Source organism: Phragmites australis, chromosome 8, assembly GCF_958298935.1.
Source record: "Phragmites australis chromosome 8, lpPhrAust1.1, whole genome shotgun sequence".
Lineage (NCBI taxonomy): Eukaryota > Viridiplantae > Streptophyta > Magnoliopsida > Poales > Poaceae > Phragmites > Phragmites australis.
Window position 1 is genome coordinate 30,942,578 of NC_084928.1, and position 13,356 is coordinate 30,955,933.

Below are 13,356 nucleotides of genomic sequence, written 5' to 3' on the forward strand. Positions count from 1 at the left end.
GAATGCCCCGAGAAAAAGGCCAAGGTCCAAAAACCTGTTTAGAACGTGAGCGAGGTTCTACACGATGCTAAACTGTGATACCCGCAAGTACAGAAGCTGATATATGCAGTCATAATGTCTTCCCAGAAATTATGGCACTACTTCCAAGTGCATAGGATCACGTTCTTAACGACGTATCCGCGGAAGGATGTAATACACAATCGGGAAGCTACTGGATGAATCGCGCAATGGGCGGTAGAACTAAATGAGTTCGACGTAAGCTACGCACCACGCACAAGCATGAAATCCGGAGTGTTAGCAGATTTCATCGCTGAATGGATAAGCGTTGAGGAAAAAAGGCCAAACATGGTCGAAGGTCACTGGACACTCTTTTTCGATGGATCGCTCATGCTCCAGGGCTCGGGGGCTGGCATTGTGCTCAAATCTCCAACGGGCGATGAAGTCAGGTACGTTGTTCAGTTGGACTTTAAAGCCTCTAATAATGTTGCAGAATATGAAAGACTGGTAAACGGGCTCCGCATAGCTGCATCGCTTGGGATTAAATAACTTCTTGTGAAAGGGGACTCACAGCTAGTCATAAACCAAGTTCAAAAGGAGTACCAGTGCTTGGACAACAACATGGAGGCTTACTTACTCGAGGTGCGAAAGCTCTAGTAAAAGTTTAAAGGGCTAGAAGTGACGCACATCAGAAGGAGTGATAACTCTGGTGCAGATGAGCTTGCTAGACTCTCTTCTTCTCGAGCACCGGTACCCATAGGGTTCTTCATTGAAAAACTTCTTAAACTATCTATCCCGACAGTACGGCAAACAGATGCTGCCCAACCCGACCAGCAGTCTGGTTAGGTCAGCAAGGCAGAACCCACAGACACAGATGTTGCACTACTCAAACGCAACCCGACTTGGATGACTCTGTACCAAGCCTACCACGAGGGTCGAGACATCTCTGATGGTGATGCGTCCGCAGAGAAAATTGCCCGTAAATCTAAGCTCTAAATTTTGGTAGACGGCAAGCTCTACCGAAAGGGGAGTAACGGAATATTGATGAAGTGCATCACTCAGGAAGAGGGAAATAAAATATTGCTCGATATCCATGGAGGCACGTGTGGTAATCATGCGTCTTCTAGCACCTTGGTCAGAAAAAAAAATTTATCAGGGATTCTATTGGTCGACTGTCCTCCAGGATGCTTCCGAGCTGGTCAAAAAGTGCGAAAACTGTCAATTTTTTGGAAGGCAGACCACTCAACCAACCCAAGCTCTACAAATAATCCCTCTTTCTTGGCCTTTTTCCGTCTAGGGCTTGGATATCCTGGTACCGTTCCCAAGGGCCAAGCTGGTTACAAGTTCCTATTCATGTCTATCAACACGTTTATCAAGTTGATAGAGGCCGAACCCGTAGGAAAAATAACTGTAGAAGTGCCCAAGAAATTCATGAGGAGCATAATTACTCGATTTGGCATTTCACATCGGATAATTATAGGTTACGGTAGCCAGTTCAGAAGCGGAACCTTTATTGCGTTCTGCGAATAATTCAGCATTAAGACTTGTTTCACCTCAGTAGCTCACCCGCAGAGTAATGGTCAAGTTGAGCGTGCTAATGGTATAGTCTTACAGGGTATCAAAACTCGAGTCTTCGACAGGCTAAAGGCTTACTCAAAACGCTGTGTAAAAGAGCTTCCCTCGGTACTATGGGTCATTTGTACATCGACTAATAGGGCCACCGGTGAAACTCCTTTCTTCTTAGTTTATGGAGCAGAAGCGGTGCTCCCGACCAAGTTGCAGTTCGGATCACCTCGAGTGGAAAGTTACTCTGAAGAAGGGTAGGAGCACTTACGAGCGGATGACATAAATTTACTCAATGAGTACCAAGATCAAGCGTCTGTTCGAGTGGCTAAGTATCAGCAAGCGTTGCATAGATATCAAAGCCAGAAAATTCAACCCAGGCAACTTGCTGCTGGACACCTCGTCCTACAGAAGGTGCAGAAATAGGCCCAGCACCACAAGTTATCGCCTAAGTGGGAAGGACCTTACATAGTAGTCGAGGTCACTCGAGCTGGGTCGGTAAGGCTATCTACTCCAAACGGCGAGATACTCGAGCACTCATGGAACATCGACCAACTTCGAAAGTTTTATTCATAGAAAAGATAGGTTACAGGTAAGTCTATTACATTCGATTCGGTTGGCTACTCGATTACATAGTTTTCTTGTTCACACTAATCCGTGTGGCTAGTGCAAAATTGATAGAAAGGATCAGCTTAGATCTTAAAAAAAAAATCTTATTCGCCCTTGAACAAGTCGAGGAACCTTTTATACTCCTCCCTCGGGCAGCAACTAATCACTCCAGGGACCGACCGTCGACCAGCATAAGGACCAGGAAAAGTGGCCGAGACGAAGGCCCTGCTGGAGCTGATGACCGGTGTTGGTGATGCCGAGTGGTCTTCTGTCTGGTGCGAGGGCGATCTGGCGGTTGTCGACGAAGAAGACGACTGCAACTCCCTAGCCGGTGATGACCTGAAGGCTCCACCACCGAAGACCTCGGTGGCGGCTTGGTCGATGATCCAGTCGAGATCACCACCATCCTCAATCTTCCCCCGTGCGGAGCATTGTGACATCTGGCTTGAAGCATAGGCCTTGATGTAATGGCGAACGCGCTGAATGGGATGACAGCAATTATCTGCGGTGGGCGCTTTTTCCCTCTTTTTCTTAGGCCTACCACTTGAGTTCTCGTCGGAGGAGGAAACGATGATGATTTCAAGAGGGACCATGGCAAAAGGCCTAGGGGAAGGACTTCTGGGATTAGTTCACGAGAAGGAGATGGAGTAGAGGTCATGGCTTCAAGCTCTACAAATCCTAGAAGGCAATGGGCAAAGGAACAAAGGGAGGCAATATTAAAGATAGACGGCTTCGAGTCCCCTCTATTTATAGCGAGGGGAATGGGTCTTACTGTATAAATGTAGTCGTCAGGATCCGAAACGATGGCGTCGCCTCAGGCGTGTAGCGCGTTCCACAAAGTCAAGACGTCATTATGGCTTGTTTCATCTCTGCAAAGAGGGATGGGCGGTCATTATGGCACGCCAAATCAAGATTGCGGTGAAAACGAGCACAAACGGGAGTGGGTTTTTAATGCCCACCTGCCCGGCAGTTCGAGCTCACTCGATATTCACATCATAGTTAAAACAATAATGCTCGGGAGCTTGCACTCTCGAGTATTCAGTCGAGGATGGTGTGTCAATACATATGCTCTACTCTCTGTCTTGATTGCCACATCAAACAAAGAGTCAGGGGGCTATATTGCATACCTTCGATGCTGGAACTTTACTCTTTGTTCGACTACATTATCGACCAACAATACAGGTATGTCCTTTTTTACTCTCCGATTGAGTAATTTTTCCTCGACCATAAAGTTGGGGGCCACATCATGATACCATGTTTTTTTCAAAATTTTATCTGGCTCTGTGTCGATCACGTTGAATAGAACCAACAGAGACATGTGTTGGGCGATGACGGACGATTATACCTCATGAGGCATAACAGCACGGAGATTATCAGACATCTCACACCTAACAACCAAAAGGGTTCTGAAGTCCTAGTCTATCTCGCGTGTGCTCTCTATCGAGTTCATGTTTATGTGATGATTGAATGCGCAAGTTGATAAAAGTTCATAGAAAATCCGATATGCTCTAAGCCCTGTATTAGTCTTTTTCCTTACTATTATGGTCTTCTCGAGTACTCGAGGGCGCACATCTAATGACTTGTCTAGCTATGATTTCAGGTATCACAGATATACCATTGATCAATCTCGAGAATAACGATAGCACGCTCTGATCGATTTTGCATCTATTCATGCTAAACTCTATTTCATAGACAAGGAAATAGTAGTGGTAGCATATTAGACAGGCAAAATATCAGCAGTGCCTCCAGTACAATTATCAAACAAGAAGAAGTCTATTACATATTTAAGGGAAAAGCTTAGGAGATATCCACCTACAAGAACGCCACTTAAAATTCCCTTCAAGGGATTTGACAGTCCTGGAAACAGCGTCAGGGTGCGAAATCTTGAGCACCAAGTATTCATCCCGGTCGTAAGCTGAACTTGTCTGACGTAAGCCCAGAGTTCAACCAAGGTTGGTAATCCCTGGTACTGGAGGGATAACCTCGGAGGTCAAGCCCAACAGAATTGTTTTGTCCTTCATCCAGGGGATAACTTTCCAGTCGAGAGGCTCCCAAATGTCATCATTAAAAGCTTGAATGGAAACTGGCATCTGAGCATTGTGTTCAGCAAGATCATCAATTTTGTCACCCCAATATTTCAAGAAAAACACGCGAGTCTCGTCCAAGATAAGTCGAGTGCCCTCCAGACCAGGCTGCCAGAGTTTGAACTCCGGTATCAACTTTTCCAATGCCGCAATGACTCCCGATGGATCCCCTGAAGCAACCCCATCTAGTAAATCAGCAATGTGCCACCAGAATTTGCTACTAGAAATTTAGAACCAGCGCAGTGGACCATCGACAAGAAACACGTGCACACCCCTTGTCATCTGAAGATGAAAACATGGCATCCTTGGGCAAACAATGACGAATAGTTTTCCATCCTTTCGCACCACACATCCCTCCAGGCTTACCCAAAACGCATCATAAGAAAGTGACGAAAGGTCGGAGAACCATCCTATCACTGGGTTGATCACTCTACCGTTGATATGGCGTCCAAGCTTGATGACGATCAAGAGCCCGCTTGAGGCCCCGACTATCTCCCAACTATCACCGACTAAACCTCGAAAACGAAGATCGAAAATTACTTCGCTCCCAGACGATGCACCCTGATCAAGCCATCATTGTGCACAAATGGTGCTTTCATGATCCATGGCGCAAACATGCCACCCTACGCACTTCACGCCAAGAAGTGCAGACACAGCGGAAGAAAGTGAAATCCTCTGGGTGCAGCAGCTTGTTAGAGATGATATTTAGTACTCCCAATTACAAAGCAGCCCAATCGGGATTCTCGGCCATGAGACTCAGGGAGGGCGACGAAAATCCTTGAACAAAGGTAGATGATGCCAAAAAGCTTTGGAGAGGAGATCTAAAGGCAAGGTTTTGGCAAAGGCGGAAAAGATGAAGGTCTCCGAGTAGAACGTGAACAACGGTGGATGAGATTGAAGGGCAGGGATGCAATGGATGTCATGAGAGTAGGACGATAGAGCTTTCTACTCAGATAAATAGGCCCTGCCTCAAGGTATGACTCAGAAGACGTTTCCGCTTTGAAAAAGGAAGATTTACCGTCCCTTCGACAACAACACCCGTTTTTACCATGCTTCGACTGGCGTGAAAAGAGGTATAATGACGACGTGCGAATCTCTGCACGCCCTTCTGCCTGCATTAAATACGCCTACACCTGTCGTTTCAAATTTTAAAAGGTTTTTTAACTCTACTCAGAGTCGGGTGTCGATCAATTGAGTTCTTTAGTCTTTTCCTTCAAGTCTCGAGTGCGGTTAGCCACAGGGCACTCGACCCGACTGAGCTTCCACTCGATACTCGAGGAAGGACCCGCCTATGCTCGATTCCTTCGACCATGAGACTGATCCACTTTACTCGACCAAACTTAAACTTGGCGGTACTCAAGTGGACGCTTATGGAAACCTCTTCTCCTGAGTAGAGTTAGGGGCTATTGTTGAATATCTAACTATGGGGCATATGCGCATAAGGAATATATCATATACGAACAGGGTATGTACAACACGTATTAAGAAGTTTTAGATATCACGGAACCGAATCAGCGGTAATTGATACATCCGGAATCATGGAAATACATATCAGGAAGGTTTCGATTAGCTACCTAACTCAATACGATTAGTACTCAAAACAGATCTATCTACTTGGACATCAAGGAAGACAACTCTCTGTCGACCACGACTAGATAGGAGTCGGTACATCACCCTTATATAAGACGAGAAAAGGGTGAGAATAAGGGAGATAAGAACAACACACAAGGAAAATATAGGAAAAGAGAACTCGAGACAAGCATTAAGACCCTAGCAGAGAAGGTACTTAGCGACCTTAGTTTTAGATTAGAACAGATCGGATATACTCTCTGTAATAGATTTAGCCTCATTGCTTGTACTCGAGATCATCAATATACGGCAGCAACACCCCCACAGGACGTAAGGTATTACTCCAATCGGAGGCCCGAACCTATATACATCGATTATCCCATCTCGTGATTAATTCCTGCACTCGAAGGTACCCAGTCTATTTACGGACACATTATCAGTAACTAATCTTCGACAAAAATCTTTTTTTTTCTATCCAATTGATCAGCTTTTTTCCATATTTGACTCAACTATAAAAGAACAAAATAGTCTAAACATAGGAGTAAATAACAAGCACTAAACTCAGTAGTTTCTACCGCCGGCATGCTTGGATCCACCGCTCACCGGAGCGCAGAGCCAGGAAGCGGAGGACGCGAGGGGAACACGGCTGACACACGCGACGCATCAAAAACTTCAATGAGCTTTCTGAAAAACAGAACCCATCCATCCAATTAACTTCAGGTTCTTAAGAACTATAGGCCTATTTATTTAGATTTCTACAGGCTGTTGCTGCTCCATAAGCCAATTGCTGGTAGAAACCAGTAAAAGACCGTTTTTATTTCTCAAAAACCACAGCTAGAAACTAACAAAAACATATTGTTTGTTTGAGCTTCAGGCCATAAGACTCCTATTCACAATTCACTTAGAAAGAATTCCTGAACGGCATTGAGGATAACGTACTTAAAATTGCTGGCAACCACTTAGCAAGATGATAAAAGTGAGCTGGAAACACGTTCCTGAAACACATGCAGCAGCACAGGAGCAGAAATCAGCAGACCATTGCAGCTTACAGCTCACCTCTGCTGAATGAGTAGGTAGAAGCAATTACTAGCACATAGGAAACAAAAACTTGAACAAGAACCAGATTCAGCGAGAGGTTAGAACTGAGAACACGCACAATACATCCATAGTTGCATTCCTAGCCACACTCAGACTTCATGAGTTCAGTTCTTACAGGAAAGGTTCACAACCATCTTAAGACATAAACAACACAACCATGCGGCAGAAATGCTACAAAACGAAACAACATAGATAGCAAGCAGTTCAATTTTTCGGATGATCATCGAGATCAGCATTCGAGCTGCAATTAGTAGATGAACACCGAACCATCAATGGAGCAAAACACTGGGCTACAGAGCTAAGAGATGGCTGCGCCTACAACATGCTGTCAGTTCTCGCTGGCAGCCTCCTGAAGAAGTTGAGCGGGACAGATGGCATCTTGTGGCGAAACCTCGGGTGCCTCAGGACGTACAGCCCTGCAAGGAAGACCACGACACGGAACGGTGTGACATACAGGACGATGGCGGCAATGAAGCAGAAGGTCACGAACAGCGCGGTGGCCCTCGGGTCTCTCCAGCTCAGCAGAGACTGCAGCCTCTCTCCTTGCGTCGCAAGGTCGCCAACGACAGTCTGGATCCTCCCAGCAACACTCCGCAACCGGTCATACCGCATCCTCACCATGTCAGGTGGTCGAGAGGTGGGGAAAGTGTCAAACTCTTCATCAAGCTCATCAGGATGGGCAGTCTCGGCATGTGACAGGCGAGTGTCCATGTGCGGTGGCTGCCTCGGACGCCACCTGTAGTACCACACTCCAATCAGGAACAGGTAGAGGAAGATTGTGGGCAGGATCAGCTCAGGGTATAAGACTAGTATCACAAAGAGGATGTGGATCAGTATGGTGGTCAGCGGGTTCCTCCAGTGACAGATCTGATCAAACCACCTAGCCACTGAAATCAGGGGGCTCAGGACACCCATGATACGAAAAAAGTTTGCCTTGCTCTTTCGCATGCTCCACATGTGTGAGTCCACGTCCAACATGTACTCCACAATTTCCTTTCGGAGTGGCGGTTCTGCTCGGCTCAGCCTTGTTGAGACAATGTTTGTGGCTTGGCGCCTTAGGTTGTCTACCTGCACCACAGACAACGGGTGCACATAGTGCATCTTGGGTAGCAAGGGCTGTGAGTACAGATGCATCATGTTGAGCAGTGATGAGCACGTGAACCGGACAGCAAGCTGCACCTCACCCATTTTCTTAACGCCAGCAGGTGTCAAAACAATAAGAGGATATGAGTGGGTATACACTCGATCGGTTTCAAGGGTCGAGAGGCGGATGCGAACCTTCCCAATCCTGGTGTCCCGGGCACCATTAGCCTTTTCCCCGCCATTCAGGTGGCAATTGTCAAATACACCAAATGTGATCACAGTGCATGGATCATACACCTCCCAGGTGTACTGTTCATTCCACTTGGGAGTGAAACTATCGATTATAGTCCTTGTCCGGACCCATTTCTGACCATACTTGGCAACACAATAGGCATCAGTTGTGCCACGTCCATCCTTGGTCTTCATCGGCAACAGGCCATGTGCTGTCAAGATACCCAGCTCAAGAATGCCAATGCTAGGTTTCCATAGAGGCTTCGCCGTTGGCCTTAAATCACTACTGTAATGTGTTGACTCATCCAAGACATGGTATCCACCTTCAAGACAAATTCTCAAGTGAATCCGGCTGGAAAATTTGGTCTCCTTCTTCTGCTCACCATCCACAATCACATGCTTCTCAAGATTAAACCACTGGCTGTTCAGCAACTTGTGATCCAGCCTCCGGGGTACATGCTGCAGTGAAATGATCGTCCTTCCAATCACTTCATCCTTCCCTGGGGCCACCCTGTCCTCTACGCTCAAAATCAGGTGCTCCTCGAATGGCTCAGCCGCTACAAACATCAAGTCCTCATTCCACATTGGATTCAGAGTCCGGCTTGGTGATACCCGGGTCCTAAGTGCTTGGTTGCCTAGAATGGCTTTGACATAAACCTCAGGGAACCTAGTCTTATCATTTGGTATAAGATCCTGTGCTTCAATGACATTGACACGCAGATACCAAAGCTTTGGAGTAAGATAAACTTTTGATCTAATGCTTGCAAGGCCATCGCCAGGGACTGAGGCTGCATCAGAATGCCATGCTTCAGGGAATGCTTCATCTGCTTGAGTGCCCATCCAAACAGCTAACATCAACTCTCCCTTCCCCTTGTGCCCATTTCGGTCTTCCAACCGATACCACTGTGGAGCCAATGGGCTATCAGGTGGTACTCGCTTTGGGACCTCATTCAAGTCAAATACAACACGCCCAATGAAGTCATCCTTAACAAGATCCTTGTCCTTCACTACAATCTCCACAACTGATGACTGAATGCGCTCCTTTGAAAAGGCAAAGACCTGGTTCCACTCCGGGTTGTTCTTCTTCTCAAAATGCCGAGTTGTGCCCTTATAATTCCCAAGCTTCACCTCAACATATGGGTCACAGCTTCCAGTAATGTCCTTGTTTGGAAGTTCCTTCGCTTTTACCACTCGGACATAAAGGTACTGCATCTGCTCAACCAGATCATAGGTGGTCGTGAGCTTGTCACCAGCAGCTGCACCACCAAGGTGAGGGGAGGTCTCCTTCAAGGAGTACTCCTCCGGTCGGAATGGTGGCCTCTGCATCATCTTGAACGAAGATATTCCACCAAAAAACTTCTACTCACAGATTCAAAAAAAGAGCCAAGAAACAGCAGTTGATATCCTAGAGCAACTGCAACATCAGAAGTAAGCACAAGCTTTAAACAGCTGTTACAAGGAACACAAATTAATTAATAATAATATGACTGAAGAGGAAACTAGTACCTCTGCAATCAACTTGTCAGTCAAGATCACTTCTGAAGATCATTTTGTGAACATTTCCTCATCTTGCTCTGCGGGAGGAAAGGCATTTGAGTCCAGAACAGAATGAACTAATCTTGAAAAAGCCCCTGTAACAAGCATGAGAACTGGAATGAACTGACTGACCACTGCAGCTACTGAACTCCAGAAAACAATACAACCGCGTGGTAGTTGCTAAGCAAATTACTGAATAAATTGAAAAGAAACCTCTTTTTTTTTGCGAGTGAAAAGTAACCATCTTTAATACTAAATACTTGGTACCAAACCAATGAGAACAAGAATAATGAATTTAATTCATCCTAAAAATAGAAGCAACCAAGAAAGTAGACTTGCACAACAACTACTGGAAGAAACAAAAAGATTTAAAAAAATACTAACCGTATTTATCTGAGCGAAAGAAGAGGAGTAAAAGGAATTCAGCACACAGGAGAGTAAAAATAACAGATCTACAAACAGAAGCAAGCAAAAAGCCACCATCTTCCCGAGCATTGCAAGAAGCCAAGAGCTACAGATGGGCACCAATAATTATGCCACTTTACCCACGCCTTTTTTTTTCCAATCCACTTCACTGTCTTTTCAGATTCTTTTTTCCACTACCAGCCTCATCTCAACGATGAACTAGAAAGCAAACAAAATAAAATAACAAATCCTCAGATCCCTTGCCATTGCCAACCTAAACAAATCAAGAACACAAACAAACCAAGAGCCTAACCTCTCAACCCGCGCTGCCCTACGCCGTCAGAGCAAGCGCACATCCTGCAACTACCCACGAAACGAGAACATATCGAGGAACGGCGGAGACGGACACCGGCATTACCATTTTTCTTCACAGGAAACCGACAAAAAAGAGTAGATTGAAACGATGAGAAAATGGCTGGAAAAAGCAAGGATTTTGGGCGGCTTACCAACGTCGGCGGGCTAATCTTTCGCGGAGAGGAAGCGAAGAGGACCCAGAAGCTTCGGCGGTGGAGGCGACGGCGGATTTACGTATGTTTTTTCTTGCGAGCAAAAACAAAGTGGGGGACAGAGAGGGTGGAGGGAGGCTGCAGAGAGCCAGAGAGTAGACTCGGCGTGGAGTGCTCGGCGGAAACGAAGTGGAGTGTGGAGTGGTGTATCGGTGTTTTGTTAGGTCGGGGTGGGGTGGATTTTATAAAACTCGGTTTAAAACTATACTTTAAGATTCTATTTATATCATATATTTTATGATGTAACAATTGAATAAAAAAGTAAAATAAATATATTTTATTATATAAAAGGTCTTTTATAAAACTGATTCTATAAAATTTAGATCTGTTTGTTTGGTCTTTTGATTCTGGTTTTTTTAAAAGCTATGTTTTTTTTCTGAAAAGTTATTTTTTAATTTAGCTGTTAAATTTTATAATAATTTTTTAACTTCTCAACACACTACTTCTCAGAAAAGCTACTCTCAACTAGTTTATTTTCTTCATAAACAGACTTCTAGTTTCTCAAAAACTATTTTTTAACTAATCTATTTATTTAGATTTGTAGCTTAAACTTCTAACAAAAATAAAAGATAAAAACAATCTACAACAAACATGCCTATGATCCGGAGCGCAGAAGCTCCTCCCCTGTCGCTGATTTCACAGATAAGTCACGCTCCTCCCCTGTCGCTGATTTCACAGATAAGTCCTCAGCCTTGATAGGATTTTCAAGGAAGGACCGCTCGTGTACCAAGGGCTTCGTGCCAACTCTATCTTCATTTGTCGTTTCCACCGGGTGTCCAGGTTCGTGTAAAAAAAAACGTCTGAGCCAATTCCAGTTCCAATACAGTCTCCCCACATGTCTAGTACACTCTTCTAACTGTTCTTTGCACATCCTTTCCGTGATATTTTTATATTATTTGTCACTAAGTTTTTATATAGCAATTTTGACGTTGCATTTTTAAAAAAATTATAGATACATAAAAATCTTATATTATTAGATTCGTCACGAAATATATTTAATTAGTATTGTATATTAACAATGTTATGGCATGCTTAATTATCTCTAACCAACCATTTCCAAATCTATCCTGATCGGTGGAGGAACTTTAGGACACACTTACCGGAATGCACCTGGCGCAACCACTAATAAGTGGCTTTAGAAGCTTTTAAGTATTCATAATTTTTTAAAGAAAAATACAAGGTCAAAAGCTACAGTAAAAAGACCGGTGATAGGTAAAAAACAGAGGTAGTATCTTTTAAATCACCATTTATGAATTGTTGCCATAGAAAATGATAAGAGTGTAGTCATATTATAAGAGTAATGTTACACTTATAAAAAAAAAGTCTTACAAAAATTTCCTAGTTGGTCCACGTGAACAACAACAATATTTCCTACTGTGTCCACGTGAAACTTTTCAATTGGTAATTGAATCAACATGCAAGGTTGTTGTTGTCCATGTCACAACAAGTAAGTAGATTTTTTTTATAGGTGTAGCATTACTCTTATTGTGATATGTTCAATCATTGTATTTCCTTTACAAACGGTTGAAATGTATCATTTAAAAGTATAAACTTTTCTATACTTTTTGTGGCTCATTGATATGAATTTGATGCCATTTATATTGTGAAAGCAGTGGTATTATAAGTTCATCGAAAAATGTTTTTCCTTCCTTTTTTCTGGTTATGAATGTTGCTTATGTGATACAACAAGAAGACAGAGATTTGATTAATGCTAGACCACTATTTAAACGCTGGTTTAATCAATAAGTGAGTCAGCATGACCGTGCATTCCTTTGTTTAGTACGACATCAATGAATGGTCTATTTTTTATATCACGACAATGATGATTTGGGGTACTATAGCCATTTCATTGACAATATTATCTTTTTTGCGCAAGTTTAAATGGGCATATATTTGGAATAAGATGTGGTAGTGAGTTTGTATATCATTCGTAAACATTAATCATGAGATAACAGCAAAGTTGTATCAAGGACAAGTTAGTATAACTAAAAATGAAAAATTGGATATACACAGCTAAGGTCTCAATAGAAGGGGAAAAATGCATCTAGCAATGGCCGTAGGAAAACAAAGTCCAAAGGGTGGGGATGACTGCACGCATTGAAAACGCAACTCCCCTAAGAGGTGTGAACACACGGTATATTTTGATCATTTATTTCTTTCACTGATACTCATTTATTTAGAAATGGTAATTCTACCTAATTACCTATTTACTCACGAGTAAATACTCTAATAGGATCATGTATGGGTTGCATTTGATACCCGTGGGTATGTTTGTGGATAAAAAATACTACCCAATTGGTAGACGGATATGCATAAGATATTTCTATACCCGGTAAGTCATACTCATACATGCAAAACCCGTTTACCCGTATAACTTCTCTGACATATGAGCCCAATTCTCCATGTGACCCGTCATGTCTTCCGTTCCAGATCCAATCGCGCAGTTGCCTAGCCACGCCCCTCCCCACTTCCTGCTACGCCGCCTAACCCTGCCCCTCCGCTCCCTGCCCCTCTCCACCTCGAGTCAAGTTGCCACCGCAGTTAGCCCCTCTCAGCCCCACCCCGAACCACACTGTTGCCGCTCACCCCGAGTTGCGCCGTCACCACCCAGAACC

The 13,356-nt window shown here is 44.1% G+C and overlaps 1 protein-coding gene across 6 annotated transcripts; it reads right to left on the minus strand.

Annotated features, from left to right (window-relative positions):
• Window positions 1-6,958: 6,958 nt before the first annotated feature.
• LOC133927033 (FT-interacting protein 7-like) lies at window positions 6,959-10,904 on the minus strand. Of its 6 annotated transcripts, XM_062373280.1 has the most exons (5): window positions 10,682-10,904; window positions 10,489-10,600; window positions 10,219-10,394; window positions 9,741-9,865; window positions 6,959-9,648 (listed from the first exon to the last, which is right to left on the minus strand). In XM_062373280.1, the coding sequence occupies exon 5, from the start codon at window positions 9,561-9,563 to the stop codon at window positions 7,236-7,238; it is 2,328 nt and encodes a 775-aa protein (XP_062229264.1). In that variant the 5' UTR covers window positions 9,564-9,648; window positions 9,741-9,865; window positions 10,219-10,394; window positions 10,489-10,600; window positions 10,682-10,904; the 3' UTR covers window positions 6,959-7,235. The 6 variants fall into 6 exon arrangements, with proteins under 6 accessions (XP_062229264.1, XP_062229263.1, XP_062229267.1 ...); XM_062373279.1 differs by lacking the exon at window positions 10,219-10,394; XM_062373283.1 differs by lacking the exons at window positions 10,219-10,394; window positions 10,489-10,600 and having other exon boundaries at window positions 9,741-9,808.
• Between the last annotated feature and the right edge of the window lie 2,452 nt (window positions 10,905-13,356).